Genomic DNA, 17,506 nt, shown 5'->3' on the forward strand with positions numbered 1-17,506 from the left:
TCACTTCACTGAGACATTTTGATTATATTACTCGTCTCAAATCCTAATTTAAAGTATGTACACAACAATGTCTATATAACTATATAAAAAAAAGTTGTTTTTAATGCATCATTTTTATTGAAAAATGTATCAAACTTCATACCTCAGCAAGTCGAAAAGGCATTCACAGCTTCAAGCATATTAGTCGAAAACAAAAAGAAATTATAGCGCCGCCTTGTGGAGCTTTACTACACAGAAAAAAACGGTATTTTTGTACAAATTATCAGTTTTTTGTTGATCTACCCCAAAAAAATGTAGTGACAAAAATATAGGCTACACATTTAATGCACATACACAATTTAGTATTTTCCTCTAAAATAGTTAACTCATTATAAAAATAAATAACTTTAATTGATAGACCACATCTCTGGGATTCTCACTGCTGTTGCTGCTGCAGATACTGTTTAGTGAATGCCTCCAATTGTTTCTCCAGCGATGTGGCTTTATGTCTGCACAAAAGAGAAATCAACTGTTAAAATATATATCGTCTCCATTTCAATGAAAGATGGCATGAAGGGGTTCAACTGACCGCAAGCTCTTGGAGTGGCTCTGCACTGTCTCCAGTTCATCTATCTTGACGGTGAGTCGCTGTATTTCTGATTCGAGCTCTCTTTGCGTCTGGTCCACCTGCTTACAAAGGCGCGCGAAGGTTGTAGCCATTTCCCTGGTCACAGAGAAGAGGGCATTCGTAAAGTCAGTCTACAGCAGGGCATTAAGTGAGTTGCCAGCAGTAAATGAGGTCATATGCTTCCTTAAAAGGTGCATTATGGAACCTTTCATGTGGAAAAAGTTGATCGTAGTGTTTATTTGACCTTTCAGTACACAAGTGGCTGTTTAGGTGGTAAGCATGGCACTTAAACTTTCCATCTCGGTGCCTCTAGGACCATAGAAATCACAGAAATACCTTTAGCCATCTGAGCCTGTTCCTACAAATGCACACATTGTGTTTGCCGTGAAATCCCAGACTCATTTTAAATCGACCTCTCCAGCCCCAAACAAACGAACGAGGTTAAGGTTAAGGTAGGCCTATACTTTATTGTCCCCGCAGGGAAAATTGTCCTTTGCATTTAACCTATCCTTGAATGGTAACTCATAAGGAGCAGTAGGACCGATCTCCAGATGTGGAGCCAGACTGATGGCCGGTATCACCAGGCTGGAGGATTCAACTATTGTACATGTTTTTAGAAATACCCTAGGGAATAAGGAAGCCACGTACAACACTGCATGCACTGATATAGAAAGTTAATGCACCTTTAAAAAACAAATATAAAACTCTTAAACGGGCTAGATGCAAGTTAGCCATTTTATACTCACTACTGCCACCTCAGGTCATACGTGTAACTGCACCTTCTATATTATGCTCGTGCATGACGGCACTTCGGACCGAATTAACACATTTTGAGTGACAGTGCAGGATTTTAGAGGCAGTTGTGGTATATGTGTCTGGGCTCATTCTACACATTAGGACATTGTTGAAACATGTAGGGGGAAGAAAATACTTAATTTTAACGTTTTTAAACTCTGTTTAGTCCCTTTAAAGCTATGCATCTATCCATGCATTTTCTTCCTCTTTATCCAGACAGCTAAAACTACTCAACATAACATATATTTGATTTGTTGTGTAGCATTAATATGAAAACACATTTAAGACTTACTGTTGGACTTGGTGACTACAGTTAGCACTTGTGAAGCTAACAATAAGCTGCAGCTTTTCTGTAGCATAGTCCACAAACTGCCTTTTCAATGAGCGCTCTTTGGCTTTTGTGGTCCAGGTTAATCTTTCATACAGGTACAGCAAACCGTAGAGGGAGGCAGTAAGGCCGATGAACCTCCAGCCGACCACTCTGTAGACCTGAAGCATGCAAAACATATATCATGAATTTGTTGTGCACTAGTTATACCAAAAAACTGTATTTAGCAACTGTAAACCAACATACCACACCCCCCACAACAATAACGCTCATGGATGTGCGGGAAGTGAGAGATGCCACGTTAGTTGCCATAGCTAACATAAGGTCATCCTGTGTCACTACGGCGGTCTGTTGGTTCGATGGTACCACAGAGGAGGGAGGACCTGATGATGGGGTCTGAGCTGGAGGCAACGCTGGTCGAGGCGTCTGTTAAACAAAGACAAATAAAGTTTACATGTGTTCTTACGTATAACACTATAACGCAGTTTTATCTACCGTAAAGTTCTGGTCCATTATTTTGAGGGCTCTCTGTGCATTGACAGATCCCAGGAAGCGATGCACTAATGCTGACCAGCCTAAAGAGAACTGAAACTCTATGTTCTCCTGAAAGTCACAGCAGATTGTGGCACAGTTTAGGTCGTAGCTGAGGTCAAACTTTCGGCACGGCACCAACATGTTGATCTGCCCCTGGACTGAAGACGGAAGCAGAGGAAGCATACTCTCTATAGACAGAGACAACAAGCGTTAGGGAGTTGGTTATGTTACCGGACTGCGCTGAAGGTTTTTTGTTGTTGTTGAGTACAAGCAGCGGAAGTAAGAAGAACTTGTGCAGTACCTATCATGTAACTCTGACAAGACTGAACTGAGGCATGGACAGCATCAGAACAGCGGAAAGCCAGGTTTTTGCCCATTCCTTCCTCCACGTGAGACAGGAGCTCCTGCAAGAGCAAGTGTGATTTTACACTATACACTGCAGATTTTATTATTCATATCAACTTCTTCATACAGAGGACACATGGATATCTACTGACCGATTTGTAGAGCTTGAGAACATGAGGTGATGGATGAAAGTCCCCATGAAACTCATCAATAATTACATGCAGACGGCAGATCTCCTCACCCATGGCACTGGAGACCTGGATGGTACAATAATGACACTGAATAAAACAACTGCATCAAAAGCAGATGACTAAACAAGTACATCCACGTGTAATACCTTAGATTCGACATCCTCACTGATGGCTTTAATCTTCTTTTTGATGTCCTCAATGAGCAGGTTCAGCTGATTTTTCACAAAATCAAGCCGATCCATCTGATACTCTCTGTCCTCAAGAGCAGCCACCCTGAAGACCCAACCCCAAATATAATATGTCACACATGAAGAAATACCTCATTAGACTGTGCTAAGAGATTCCAATAACATTTAAATCTTTACCAGCCCGCTTGAACTGGAAGAGCATGAGAAAATAATAATAATCAAGTTTCCCACCTCTTCTCTGCCGCCTCAATGTTGATGGCATCCATGATACTCTTGACTTTTTCAGTGATCTGCTTGGCTCTGATAGTGTGCTGTTCAAACTTTGTTTTCACTGCTGACTGCGAGATACACTCCTGCGAGGCCATAACACACACACATTACTGTGACACTTGCTGCACAGACTACGCTGCTACCAGGGACAAACACGGGCAAGATGTACATCTGCTACTTTAACTAAACAGAAAAAGTAGTGAAATAAGAGACTGAAATAATAACCGTAGCAGTTGTACATCTTGTGACCAGCAGCCAACAAGTGTCACAGTAATCAAACAACTTAAAAACATGAAATTATAAAACAGAATACGTGACATAAATTAAAATGATAAGAAGTAAAACTCAAGAGAAAAACACTATCTGTGATGAAATAAATTAAACTAGCCTTCGCCAAAGTGAATCTAGACTTCAGCAATGAAGACTCAGATTGAGAGAAAAGGCACTTCAGTGGCACAACATCCTGTTGGAGTGAAACTGCAAACACTGTGCTGCTTGTGACCGACATAAAAAAAAGCTAAAAGGTCTTATTGGGTTAAAGGCCACATGTATTTGATCAACCAACCATTAATAAAGTGGAATATTGGCAACAAAATCAGAGATCTCTGGCTTTAAATGTTTCATAAACAAAATAATACTATTGAGTGATGAGACACCCAGGCACACCTCAAACCTCCTTTCAAAGCACTTGAACTCCTGCAGTCTTTCCTGGAAACCATCAGCTAATGCTCCACCTGTAGGGCATAATATTGTTGCTGTAGGTTATGCACTCTAACACACACACACACACTTATTCCTACATTTGTGGAGAGCTCATTACCAGTCTCAGGCATGCCCTGTGCTCGCTGCATGCGGGAGTTAAGCACCTCTTTGGCAGAAACAAAGAAGATTCGGTCAGGAGCCATTGCACTATCAACAACCTTCAGCTCCTCCACCAGGAATTTGACACAGCGGTCCGTGTGCTGCTTTCTCACCTGAAACAAATTAGACCAAGTTTGTTTGTGGAGAAAAAGGCATTGATTCATCATATGGAAACTCGATATATGTATTTTAAGAGAAAGACTCACATCTTCCATGTACTCAGGTTCATTTGCAGAGGCATCCCACCGGTTATTCAAAATAAAGATGTTTGGTTTTGACAGTCGTTCATTTACTTTGTGGAAGAAGTGCTTCTCCTTTATTAGGGTAAAACAATTGAATGTTACTTTTAAATAGTTGCCAATGAACAAGCAGCTTGTGCCGCCATCAACAGAGGCATTTAAAGTTGACTTTACTGGCCACAGTTTACATTGTTTGAATGCCAGAGCGGACGCAACAAGATTTCAGGGATTCCAGGCGCATTCCACAGTAACAAACTAAAGGAGATTTTTCACAGCATTGTAATTAACATTCACATAAAAGCATTTGTTTGTGTAAGTTCTAAGTTGTGCAGTGCCACCATCAGTACATCGGTAGTTCAAGTGTGTAAACTACACAGTACAGATGACAGCTTAAAAACCTTTGTCATGGATAAAAGCATTTGGATTTACCAGCAGTGACCGGTCAGCAAACAGCTCTTCCACTTTGATATTGTTATTAGCAAAGGCTAGTCTATGGACACTATTTGCTAATACATCACACACAATAATAAACTACTTCCGGGTCCAAACAGTTGAGAGTTACATAGACAAACACTGCGAAACCCATCTTTATCTGATTCTCCTGCTGATAAAAGGCCAAAAGCTTTTCACACTCAGTTAGAATAATATACAGTAGCTCACCATTTCTCAAGGCAAAATTAAGATATTTTTATATTTTAAAAAAGCCTTCATTGTGAGTGGAATAAAAAAATAATGTGATAATTGGTAAATGGTCTCAACTTATATAGCGCTTTTCCACCTACATTAGGCACTCAAAGCGCCTTACAGCAAGGATCCACTCACCCATTCATACTCTCATTCATACACCAATGTGGGTGAAGTGTTTTGCCCAAGGACACAACAACAGTGTGCACTCTCAGGAGGTGGGATTCGATTAATGCCAGAAAAGCATCACGAAAGAACATCCAGAGTTAATGTAAAATGTCTGTGTGATGTTTAAAAAGAGCTTTGTAGTCGGCTCTATAGCAGGTTAAAATCAGTACAATCCCATTATAGTGAATAGGGCTAGGGTTCTGTTGGACCCGGAAGTAGAGCGATGACATAATCACTTAACAATCCCATACCCCCTAACAGGAAACAATCCATCTCCTGTCGGGACACAAACACTTGCATAATCTTTCTTTTCTCTGCTTAAACAATGTTTGTGTTTACATTTGATTATACTTTTTTTTTTTTTCAAGCTGTAGGAATGCAGAGGAGAAATGCAGAGAAGCTTACCGTGTTCATAAGTGTGGATTCAGAGTTAGCCACCAGAACAAAAACATCAGCATCTAAACAAAACTTGTCAATCCAGCTATCTAGTTGTGTAGTGACATCAGTGCCTGGGCTGAAGAGAAGGAGTCGGCATCAGGAAAACAAGCAAATCATATCATTGGAATTAAGATAAAATGCATCCATTATATGATACCTGTCAACAAGCACCAGATCATCTCTAAGTAAAGCACATTTGGTCTTCGGCCAAAAAACCCGGACAAGGCAGCCTGCATCTAGACTCTCGTCCATGTGGAGTGCATGAGCCAGTTGATTTACAGTCTGTGTAAAAGATAATTAGTTATAATCACATTTAAGAGTATTTGGAAGGAAATGTTAAATGTATTGTATGCATGTCAATATTTTAAACTACAGATTTCCAATAATCACTCCAAAGAGTAAACACTGTAAGGTTGTGAATTTTGTGTAACAGATTCACAGTGCCACAGTAAACACACAGTACATGTATAATTCAGTAGCTTGCAGGTCTGTGGCTCTCAATTGCAAGAATTTTACAGAGACAGATTCAGTAACTGCACTTTACACAGTAATAACATGGTAATAGGATGAAAACAGTAGTGATAGCATGTGATAATGTATTATGCAGCAAGGTGGATAACTTTTTGAAGTAATATACAGTCTTAATACTGGGTTATTATCATGAACTAAACTAGGAGTGTGTTGTGTTTTCATGTAACTACCATAATTACTATGCTATTACAGATTAATCGTCCTGTTAACATGCTATAATTTTGCTGTAAAGTAGATCACTTTTGTCACCTTAATGCTTTTTTCTTCTTCAGAACCTTCAGTCTTCAGATAAGCCTTGTCCTCATCTGTGCCCTCCACACTTAGGAAGCAATTGGTTGTGTGTCCAATACCACTGGGTAACACTCGGTCTCGTAACATGGCATTAATCACAGAGCTTTTTCCATTACTTGTCCTAAAAGCACAAGACAGTTTTATAATTTATAGTGATATATCTATCATTTTTTTAATCATACATTTACACCAAGAATGTCATATATAATAAATAGCAAGACAAAATAAAACCAAGGTTTAAAATTGTCAATCAAAATATTTTTGAGACAGAAAAACATGTATACCTGCCAAAAAATGCCACTTTCATATGTCTCCTTGCTAGCACCTCTTTTATGGTTGATAGTTTGTCAGCATAGGCCTGAATTTCCAACTTTTGGTCCTCATTTGCAATGTTCTCTAGAGACCTATTCTCACAGGTTTCTGCAAAACAAAAAGAACACAGGATAACAATTGACAAAAGCTTTAATTAACCGGCAAGGTAATCTTCTTACTGTCCACAAATGCAGAGGTTTCTTTAACATAATCCAGGAGCTGATCAAACACTTCACTGATCATCTTCTTGGCCACCACAAAGTGTTTCAAGGGGGACAACTCCCCCCGAGCCGAGTCTGTTCGTTTGAGTGGAGGAGCTGAAGCCATTGTAAGAGCTGAGGACAGTGAAAGGTCAAATACAGTAACACTGGAAACAGAAAGTGCCTGATGTTAACTGATTCAAACAAGTAATAATTGATTATTAGCAAAGAAACACATTACAAAATATTTTGATTGAAGATTGTTTTTTTTCTATAGCTGTTTTTTTTAAATTGTTTTAAATTGTGATTGACGCATTTCCTGCCAATCCAAACTTGAATAAATCTAATCTAATTTAAATGTACATCATTGACTGTAATATTATTGCAAAAAACAGTTCAACTGCAACAGAAGTCAGAAAAGTAGCTTTACTACAGCACAGCAGGAGCACAGGATCAAAACACTGTGTTACGCTGCAATCAGCCAAACACTATGCGCACACATTTAAATCACTGTTCTTTATCACAATAATATTACTATAATTAAAATAACAATAGTCTAACAATAATAATAATAATAATAATAATAATAATAATAATAATAATAAATAAAGAAAATCGTCTGACTTGTCATAAAAAATGTCATTCAAAAACGTCCAATGTATAATTATGATGCGTGAAAAGGAAACTGGACGCCGTAATTCACGTAATCAGTAAAACATTATCGAAAGTGTTCAACTCTTCTGCTGCCAAACTAGCTACATAACACGCAAAGCAAAGCCGAAAGCGGTGAACCAATGCTAAGCTAACACCGATCTTGTTAGCAAATCTCAATTAATTTGAGCATACTTCAGTATTAAGTCGATACAACGTTTATCCCATAAACATCAGGCGATGACCACATCAACGAAGAATTGCTTTCTAGTTCAAATTCTTGCTGTCACAATCACTAACCTTGTGTTTTTCAGCCTGTAGACACGCTTCAGATCAAGTAGTGGCTGACTGACAGGATAGAGCGGAAGAGGTCTTTCAAAATAAGAGTCGCGTTATTATTTTTAGGGGACTTTTGTCTTAGTCGGGTCAGAGCAGCTAATGGGTCAGAAGCAGAGGCTCATTATATTCTCCCCTGACAGGCCAGGGACAGCACATGAAGGAAATTATTTTGACCACATTCAATTGTGCACGACATACCAACACGTGGATAACCTCCGTGAGCTTGACACATAGAGTCTGTGACGAAGCGCTGGCAGACCATAGAGCAGCCAATCACAGATACAAGAATTCAGCCGACCCCTCTCTGACAGAGGCACAGCTAGTCAGAGGGTCAAGTCATAATAAGGGCCTATAAATTTGAGTAAATGTTTTTCTGCTGTCCCTACCTTCAATAGGCCGGCCCACATAGCAACATCTAGCAAGGTGAGACAAGATTATTTATTTATATAAAAATAAAAATAAAAATAAAAATAAAAATAAAAATAAAAATAAAAATAAAAATAAAAATAAAAATAAAAATAAAAATAAAAATAAAAATAAAAATAAAAATAAAAATAAAAATAAAAATACAAATACAAATACAAATACAAATAAATACATAAAATTATTATTATTATTATTATTATTATTATTATTATTATTATTATTATTATTATTATTATTATTATTATTATTATTATTATTATTATTAGTGATGGTCGTTCTCTTATTATTGTTATGAATATTTTGTATTATTATATGACTACACACATGGCACATGGCCGCTCACTGGTTCTCTTTAATGATTTTAACTTATAAACTAAACTATCCTCCAGGCTCATAGCAATGGGCAATGGGTTTATAAATGAGCAAACTTTATTAAAGTTACTTCACTCATACTTTTTTCTTCCAAATGCACTAATGCTCATAAAAAGGCTCCTTATCCTGCACATCACCTAATCTCAATCTCCCCCATACTGTTCACAGGTATTACTCGTTTAGCTCAATTTACCTTCACACAAAACACTGATGGCTCATCACGCTTTGGTCTTTTTATATACATGAACCTCCATGGTTTTATGATGAGATTATACTTATTTGGTTATGTAGCTTTTATTTGCAAGACCTACTTTAGTAAAAAAAAAAAGAAATAAAGTTTAACAATAACTGTTTTCAAAATTGTGGTAATTCCATGGGATAATAGAGAAGATGAAACGCCTCTTTGTGTTTATGTCTGTGTGTGTGACCCCGGTCACTGTCAGTATTAGTCAGCGCTGAACACTGAAATACACTCACGGGTTCTCCAGCCTCTAACCAGCTTTGGACTATTGACAACTATATATTTCATACTATTTGGAAGAATTTTAACTCTACACTACAACTTTTTTGCTAAAACATTTTTTGTACAAGGTTTTACAACTGATATGTGGATTTAGCATGGAGCATTAAAATGGTGAGGAAGAAAAAGCTGCTTGAGTTTGAGTAAGTACCGTATATATATTTTTTATTTCTTGTCTCTCTTTTACAGAAATGGTTTATTGCAATTTGAGAGAACAAGTTAATTCTTCTAACCAGGTTAAACTGATACTTTAGTATAATATCATGGTATGTGACTACCTTTCACTGCAGCATGCAGTGTTTATTATTAATGAGGTGTACAAAATGCCCCCCAGGACTGACGCTGATGCTTGTTATCCGGCTGTGAAGCAGACAGACTTTTACAAACATTTGTTTTTTGTCAACATTCTAATGACCAATAGCTTGAATTTTTGATTGACAAATAACCCAAAGGAAAATATTGTTCTGTCAGCTTCCCCATTGTGTCATTGCCATTGTAGCTCAACCAAGAGCTACTGTGTATTGTGTGTGGGAGTTGTGTATTGTGTAGAGGTGTGTGGTTCATTCACTCTAGCAAGCTCTCTCTGCCTAGAAATTTGAATCATTCTTGAGACTTGTTTGTTAAAATATACAAATTACCCCCCCCAAAAAAGACCTAAAAGTCGTGCAGGCCAAATGGTGGCATGTCTGTGATATCTCTTACTGTATATGTCTGTTTTCTCACAGTGTTTGTGGAAGCATGATGTGGGATGGATAAACAACAACAACACTTTGCTGTGAGTTTTTACCCAAATTGTATTTGTAATCTACTCAAATGGTTGCGACTTGTCATTCCTATTTCCAGGTTAATAGTTATAGCATTAGGAAATCACACTTAAGGGTCTGAATCACTGTATGAAAAATCTGTTAATGAAAAACATGCAGCTATTGTTATTGCCAGCTATGACTTGGAGTAAAAACATGCATACTATTCTTTTGTTGTTTACAGATGGCCTCAAATGACCCTGACCTTCCTGACCCACCTGGTGATCCCCAGCCGGGTGACCTCATTGAGATCTTTAGACCAGCGTATCAGCACTGGGCTCTCTACCTAGGAGATGGTTACATCATCAACCTAACCCCAGTTGGTTAGTCCACCTGCCAATATCAATACTTTCTTTGTGACAGTTAACTTTATGACAACAATCCCAAAGTGTTTCTGCGTATTTCCTAGGCTATGATCTTCATACCATTGTGTCTTGTTTGATAATTTTAAACAACAGTTTCAAACACTTTCTCTTCCTTACGCAGATGAGAGCCAGGCTGCTGCCATGTCTAGCGTGAAGTCTGTCTTCAGCAGGAAGGCAGTGGTACGGATGCAGCTGCTGAAAGAGGTGGTCGGAAGCGACTCATATCGGGTCAACAACAAGTATGATCACAACCACACACCCCTGCCTATCACTGAGATCATCCAGCGAGCGCAGGTGCTGATTGACCAGGAGGTCTCCTATGATTTGCTGGGAAGTAACTGCGAGCACTTTGTTACTCTTCTGCGCTACGGGGAAGGGGTGTCTGAACAGGTCTCTCTCTGTTTATTCTTACTTTGCTTTACATGCTCACTGACCTTATAAATATTCAACCCCACAGCTTAATTGTAATGTATGCAAGCTAATAAACCTACACACTTATCTAAAGCTTGTATTCCCAGTGAATTCTACAAACATCAAAGAAGAGAACAATTTTTGCCCTCAGTAAAATGCTGGATATTATTCTTTCTATCCTCACAGGCAACAAGGGCCATTGGGGCCATCAGTTTGGTGACAGCCGCAGCCAGTGCCTTCTCTGTCCTGGGACTGATCAACACACGCTCCAGGAACAGGCCTTTCTAACCACTGAACACTTCATCAAAGAATCCAATAAAAACAAATACAAGAAAACTTTTCGTATGAAGCTTTGTTTCACACACACCATGAATGAATGAATGAATGAATGAATGAATGAATGAATGAATGAATGAATGAATGAATGAATGAATGAATGAATGAACTTGTTAATCCCCGCCTTAACCAAGCGCATTTTCTCCAGTTCGGTATTATCCAAACCAAAAAGCTTTTCGACCAGAGCCTCATTTGAAAGCTACAAAATTGATTGAAATGGATCTTTTCCCTTGTTGCCTTGCTGCTGTCAGTTTCTTTGTTTTTTTGTGTACTTTTTTATTTAATCACTTTTTCCATCGCTTTTTTGTCATGTTTTTGTCCCATTTTGTCACTGTTCGACACTTGTCTCAAGAAGCTTTTAGATTTGGGTAATGCCAAACTGAAGATAATTCTGTGTTGATTCAGGTGGGGATTAAATAAAAAATAAATACAATTCCTACAGCCACCAGGAGGCGACAAATCCCGAGTAACAAAGTCGCATACAATGACGTTTGGCGTGACGTCACAGTAGCTGCGACGAAAATTACACACGTGTTCAGTTGGAGTTGAGGTAAAGACTTGTTTCTCACGACACGTCTATATCTTACTACGCTTTACCCGCTCGACTCTAAACATGGGCAAAAAACTTAAAGTAGGAAAGACCCGCAAAGATAAATTCTACCACCTTGCCAAAGAAACAGGTAGGCCTATATTCCATATTTAGGTTGACGTTGCCTTTGATATCATAAACAGCGCATGAAGCTTATCGTCTCTGGTTCAGATGCCCCATAAGTAACATTATTTTATTTCAGGTTATCGCTCACGTTCTTCTTTCAAGCTTATTCAACTCAATCGGAAGTTCCAGTTTCTCCAGAAAGCCAGAGCTTTGGTAGATCTATGTGCTGCCCCAGGAGGATGGTGAGTGTCTTATGTCAACTATGAAAACGAAATGCAAATTCTCAAAGATTAATAATAATAATTAGGAGTTTAGGTAAACTATTGTTAATACTAGAGTAGTTGTTGTTGTTTATTCGATCATGTCATTCTTTTAAACATTAAACAAATATTTCCATAGTTCCATGTACAGCACTGAAGAGAAAACTTACTATGCCTAACCCTGTTTACAGATTTCCACGAGACAAAACACAGAAATTAAGCAAACGATTTCAAGGGTCAAACAAAAGGGAAATACTATTTAGAATTGTTATTTTTACCATAAATGTCAATATTCCAACATACTTGTTTATGTACATTTTGGTTTATGTGAATGTATTTTGAAATTAAATCATGCCATTGAAATTCATTTCATCAGTTTTGGATCTATTAAGACGTTTTCATTAGTTTTGTACTTAATTTCATCCTTGTCTTACATATTTTTGAATGATTGTCCAAAACAGTCGAAGCTTTCAAAAAGATGGTTAAATCTACTGTTTTAATTGATCTTCTAAGTCACTCCACAGATAAACACCTCTTACAGAAATGCGTCAACTTTTTTATTTGTTCTTTTTTTGGAGTAGAAAAATAGGATGAGTATTGGATTTGTATATTGTACTGTACTGGTTATAAATTGTTATAGTACAGTGCCACTTTTGCTTTTATTACAACTAGGTATTAATGCATATTATATAATATATCCTGTTTAATCGTGTCCTGATCAAATGTTTTGTGTAGGTTGCAGGTGGCTTCCAAATTCATGCCTGTTTCAAGTCTTGTTATTGGTAAGCATAATGTTCTTAATAATGTCCATGACTTTGTTTAATTGGAAAACATCTGAGGCACTTAACATGAAGGAAATTTATTTTAGGTGTTGACCTTGTACCGATCAAACCCATCCCCGGCGTCGTGGCCCTTCAAGAAGACATTACTTCGGAGAAATGTCGACAGGTAAGGCAAACTGCGTGTCAGCTGAAAAGAACATGACTAATAGTGGACACCAGTGCATTTAAACATTTTGCAAGTGGATCCTTTAAGAGCACCCACTGTAGTGCTCACCGGCCTTCCTCTTTACACCAATGCATTTCTTTTTTCTATGGTGCAGGCTCTGAAGAAAGAGCTCCAGACTTGGAAGGCAGATGTTGTGTTAAACGATGGAGCGCCCAACGTTGGTGCAAACTGGCAACATGATGCGTTTTCACAAGGTAGGGTGCAAACAAAATGTGCTAAAACCTTCACCTTTACATCAGGTGAAATTTTTTAAACCGTTTTCTTTTTTCATTACCAGCTCATTTGACACTGATGGCCCTGAAACTTGCCTGTGAATTCTTGAACAAAGGTGGTACTTTTGTGACAAAGGTTTTTCGCTCTAAAGACTACCAGCCCCTGCTTTGGATTTTCCAGCAGTTCTTTAAGAAGGTGCAGGCTACAAAGCCCCAGGCCTCAAGAAATGAATCGGCTGAGATATTTGTCGTTTGCCAGGGTCAGTACTTGTAAAATGTCTTTATATACATGTGTTCACTAAGACTCATGAATTGTTGCTGTTCTTTTAGGTTTTGTTGCCCCAGACAAAATTGATGGCAGGTTTTTTGACCCTAAGTATGCATTCAAAGAAGTGGAGGTACAGGCAAAAACTGTGAAGGATCTTATTGCTGTCAAAAAGCCAAAGGTTGGACTATTTACAGAATTATGATTTATAAAAACAAAATCAAAAAGAGATTAAGGATTCTTTGAAAATGCATGTAAGTATTAAACTGTATGTCTTATGTTTTCCAGGCGGAGGGATATGATGACGGTGATTTGATACTTTTTCATAGTTTTACTGTGACTGCATTTCTTAAAGCTGAAAACCCTGTAGACTTTCTATCTAAAGCTAGTGAGGTAAGACCATTCAAATAGTCAACACCTTGTCCCTACTGTACTAATCTAACTACTAACTTAGTTATATGAATCCTTACAAATGAGTTTTTATATTTGCAGATCAAATTCGACAACCCTGACCTCGAGCGTCATAGATCCACTACAGAAGAGATCAAAGAGTGTATTCGTGATGTAAAAGTATTGGGCCGAAAAGAGCTGCGGTAAGAACAAAAAAATAAAAATAATATCAGCAGATTGAAGTTTTGTTCTTAAGTAAGTTACATTTTGTTTTTGTTTTTTGCCAGGCTGCTGCTAAATTGGAGGACCAAGCTTAGGAGATATGTGACAAAGAAACTTAAAGAGGAAGCTAAGCAATCCGAAGACATCAAGTAAACTTCGAAGAACATTATTGTTTCGTAGTATCAACAATGATTCTAAGTACAATCAACTAACACACGATCCTTGTTTTTACTTTAGCTTGAGTTCGGATGAAGAACAAAGCGATTCAGAGAAAGAACCAGACCATGAAAAGGAAGATGAGCAGGGGGACAACAGCGAAGAAGAAATGGAAAATAAATTGGCTCAGCTAAAGGCGGAGGAGGTGACTGAACTCAAAAGGTTTGTCTGCTTTGGCTTTATCTCCCAGGGTTATAGGCTGGTCGACTGGTCCACCTGGAAATCCAGTGGGCTGGAATGACTAGGTAGAAAATTCTTGGGTATTACAAATACATAATCTCTACTTTTAGAAAGAAGAGGAAGATTCTGAAGGAGCGGAGGAAACAACGGGAGCGTGTGGAGTTAAAAATGGATTTGCCTGGAGTATCCATCGCTGACTCGCATGATGCTTCATTATTCTCATTGATGACAGTCAAAAAGCAGAAGGTGAGGCCTGTTGTAAAATAAGACATATTCTTTAAAAACAGCCTTGACCCTTTTATGTTGCTGTTTTCTCAGGTGCTCACGGATATATCCAAAGGAGACATGAGAGTGGCTGATTCCTTAGTGGATGGAGAGGATGACATTCACCTTTCTGATGAGGATGACGATGAAGCAGATAAAATATCTTTGGCCTCAGATTTAGACGATGAAGACTTGGAAGAAGTGCAGCTGAAAGAAAAAGAGCTAGTGAAAAAAGCCACAAAGAAGTAAGACTTTTGGGTGTCAGCGTTGTACATGTTTTGTATTTGAAAAGTATACAGCATGTTTGTATATGTAGAGTCAAATTTGCTGAAGAGGAGCCTGAAGAAGAAGGAGATGAGAGTGGTCTGGTGGTAGAGCTCGAAGATAAAGATCAGAAGATGGAGCGAGAGACTAACTTGTGGTTTAGCAAGGTTTGCCTTTTAGCTGAATTTTTAAAGTTTTTTATAAGTTATAAGTTTTTTAATAAAGTGTTAAATAAGTGTTTGTTTGTAGGACATTTTCTCTGAGATAGACCTTGAAGGAGATGCAGAGAATGAGCTGAAACACACCGAGTGGCTACAAAGCAAACAAACTGGTAACTATTGTTCACTAAACCCTTGATTTGGATAATCAAAGGTCTGCAGTGATACAAACTGTAATATTTTGATGTGTACCTTTTTCTAGGCAAAGGCACAAAGAGGAAAGCAGAAGAGAAAGAACAGACGGAGGAAGAGGTTTCCCAGGCTTTAGAGGAAGTAGCCGGACCTTCTCAAAAGACTGAAGACGGGGACACTGATTCTGACGACAGCAGTGATGATGAAACGTACAGGCATTTCTTAATTTCAATAAAATGAAGGGTAATTTAGAAGCTCAAATCTCCCTTCAAATAACAATATGGAACAACTGTGTACAGGCAGATATCAAGGATGAAGCAGGTCGAAGGAGGTGCTGACATGTCCATCACAGCAGAGGACGATGAATTTCAAGTTGTTCCTGTAGAAAGCACAAGTAAGCCATATTTACATATAATTTGCAAATATTTAAAAATGTACACATGAACTAATTGATAATTGCAATGATTTTAGGTAAAAAGTTTCAGATACTGGATGCTGAAGGCTTGGCTTTGGGCGCACAGATTGCTACATCAAGGAAGAGAGCCAGAAATCTTGTAGATGAGTCCTTCCATAGGTGATTTATTATTACGTAATATTGTACTCCACTAGTCTTGCAAGTTTTCTGCTATCTTTAAATAAGGGGGATAGTATATTCATTACACTTTTTTTTAATAGGTTTGCTGGATCTGATGAGCCTTGGGAGATCCCTGAGTGGTTTATGGTTGATGAACGTAAACACAGGAAAAAGCCTGTGCCCGTCACCAGAGAGATGGTAGAGGAGTATAAACAGAAATGGAAGGAGATAGATGCAAGACCAATAAAACGTGTTGCTGAAGCCAAGGCTAGAAAGAAGAGAAGGGTAAGATGATAAATCATTAAATGTTACTTGAAACATATCCACATCACAAATGTGTTATTTTAACCAGATGATGAAGAAGATGGAACAGGCAAAGAAAAAAGCCGAAGCTGTCGTCAACACTGTGGACATTTCTGAAAGAGAGAAGATGTCTCAGCTAAAAAGGTAGGGTCTCACCCAAAAGGGAGTAGTTTAATTATTATTATTCTTAACAGACTATTGATTGAGCTGTTGTCTTACCCTTTTCAGTATCTACAAGAAAGCAGGTCTGGGTAAAGAGAAGAAACAAGTAACATACGTTTGTTCCAAAAAAGGAGCAGGCAAGAAAGTCAGACGGCCTGCGGGCGTCAAAGGAGTTTTCAAGGTTGTGGACAGTAGAATGAAGAAAGATACTCGAGGAATGCAGAAGAAAGAGCAAAGATCACAAGGCAAAGGGGGCAAAGGAGGCAAAGGAGCCAAAGGAAAGGGGCGACCAGGCAAAGGGGCAGCGAGGAGTGGCAAAGGACACAAAGGAAAATGAATGTGCCTTGTAGTCAGTCCTCGTTGTGACTTACAAGCCATCCCAATGTTGTCGCGTCTTTGGTAGGCAACATCAATGTATTAAATAAATATTCGATGAAGGGCAAAAACAATGTTCACAGACAAAACTATGCTCCCCTTGTACTAGAACAGATCTGTGATAATAATGATCAGTGCTACATACCTGGATGCATCAGCTTTTTGCCTTGCATTCACCAAAACATCCCGTAAAAATGGCAGAATTAAACGGCGTTCGCTCTCACGTTGAGGCTCAATGCAATATTGTCAACGGGGCAAAATGATTATGGAACGTCTTTCTGAAGATGTATCATATCAAGCGGTAACTGATTTATAAAAAGTGTTAAGCTGTACACTAGTATGAGATGATGTGTTGTTGGGTGCTTTTGTAAATACTGAACGTTTATGTTAAATAAACTCAAAATTCAAAATTTTGTCTCTTGTGGTTATTCTATTAATAATGCTTTAAAATTGCAAAACACAATGATAAAAAAATAAGGCCCGAGTCCGCTTCAGTCACTTCAATGAACTATTTGCCTACATTACCCAGAAGTCTGTGCGTTCCGATGTGGTTTGACCTAACGTAAAGCGTCACTATTTTGTAAAGCTACCGGAAGCAAGA

The 17,506-nt window shown here is 38.3% G+C and overlaps 3 protein-coding genes across 3 annotated transcripts; 2 read left to right on the forward strand and 1 right to left on the reverse strand.

Annotated features, from left to right (window-relative positions):
* Positions 1-241: 241 nt before the first annotated feature.
* On the reverse strand, positions 242-7,991 carry mfn1b (mitofusin 1b). The gene is made up of 18 exons (XM_079574772.1): positions 7,930-7,991; positions 6,962-7,117; positions 6,755-6,890; positions 6,429-6,591; positions 5,806-5,930; positions 5,616-5,724; positions 4,326-4,433; positions 4,079-4,232; positions 3,925-3,992; positions 3,220-3,341; positions 2,947-3,073; positions 2,762-2,866; positions 2,566-2,668; positions 2,226-2,452; positions 1,977-2,156; positions 1,695-1,891; positions 569-703; positions 242-488 (listed from the first exon to the last, which is right to left on the reverse strand). The coding sequence occupies exons 2-18, from the start codon at positions 7,107-7,109 to the stop codon at positions 416-418; spliced, it is 2,280 nt and encodes a 759-aa protein (XP_079430898.1). The 5' UTR covers positions 7,110-7,117; positions 7,930-7,991; the 3' UTR covers positions 242-415.
* A 1,258-nt stretch (positions 7,992-9,249) lies between these two features.
* On the forward strand, positions 9,250-11,188 carry plaat1 (phospholipase A and acyltransferase 1). The gene is made up of 5 exons (XM_079575371.1): positions 9,250-9,433; positions 10,016-10,065; positions 10,278-10,416; positions 10,580-10,848; positions 11,056-11,188. The coding sequence occupies exons 2-5, from the start codon at positions 10,039-10,041 to the stop codon at positions 11,155-11,157; spliced, it is 537 nt and encodes a 178-aa protein (XP_079431497.1). The 5' UTR covers positions 9,250-9,433; positions 10,016-10,038; the 3' UTR covers positions 11,158-11,188.
* A 540-nt stretch (positions 11,189-11,728) lies between these two features.
* Positions 11,729-16,935, forward strand: ftsj3 (FtsJ RNA 2'-O-methyltransferase 3). The gene is made up of 21 exons (XM_079574553.1): positions 11,729-11,885; positions 11,997-12,102; positions 12,856-12,902; positions 12,989-13,068; positions 13,223-13,322; positions 13,406-13,600; positions 13,671-13,786; positions 13,894-13,998; positions 14,098-14,198; positions 14,283-14,366; positions 14,455-14,595; positions 14,724-14,859; positions 14,932-15,122; positions 15,194-15,308; positions 15,391-15,472; positions 15,562-15,700; positions 15,791-15,885; positions 15,963-16,065; positions 16,167-16,350; positions 16,418-16,512; positions 16,597-16,935. Exons 1-21 carry the CDS (start codon positions 11,819-11,821, stop codon positions 16,865-16,867), a joined length of 2,553 nt encoding a protein of 850 aa, XP_079430679.1. The 5' UTR covers positions 11,729-11,818; the 3' UTR covers positions 16,868-16,935.
* Positions 16,936-17,506: the final 571 nt, after the last annotated feature.

The sequence above is a fragment of the Gobius niger genome (genome assembly GCF_951799975.1).
Source record: "Gobius niger genome assembly, chromosome: 17".
In the NCBI taxonomy this organism is placed as follows: Eukaryota; Metazoa; Chordata; class Actinopteri; order Gobiiformes; family Gobiidae; genus Gobius; species Gobius niger.

Coding starts and splice junctions, on each gene's coding strand:
- plaat1 (XM_079575371.1), top strand. CDS start 10,039: ATGGATAAACAACAACAACACTTTGCT. Junction 10,066..10,277: donor AACAACAACAACACTTTGCT/GTGAGTTTTTAC, acceptor TGTTGTTTACAG/ATGGCCTCAAATGACCCTGA. Junction 10,417..10,579: donor CATCAACCTAACCCCAGTTG/GTTAGTCCACCT, acceptor TTCCTTACGCAG/ATGAGAGCCAGGCTGCTGCC.
- mfn1b (XM_079574772.1), bottom strand. CDS start 7,109: ATGGCTTCAGCTCCTCCACTCAAACGAACAGACTCGGCTCGGGGGGAG. Junction 6,592..6,754: donor AAAGTGGCATTTTTTGGCAG/GTATACATGTTT, acceptor TTGTGCTTTTAG/GACAAGTAATGGAAAAAGCT. Junction 2,669..2,761: donor TTCTCAAGCTCTACAAATCG/GTCAGTAGATAT, acceptor TTGCTCTTGCAG/GAGCTCCTGTCTCACGTGGA.
- ftsj3 (XM_079574553.1), top strand. CDS start 11,819: ATGGGCAAAAAACTTAAAGTAGGAAAGACCCGCAAAGATAAATTCTAC. Junction 13,323..13,405: donor ACATGATGCGTTTTCACAAG/GTAGGGTGCAAA, acceptor TTTCATTACCAG/CTCATTTGACACTGATGGCC. Junction 15,123..15,193: donor GTGAAAAAAGCCACAAAGAA/GTAAGACTTTTG, acceptor TTGTATATGTAG/AGTCAAATTTGCTGAAGAGG.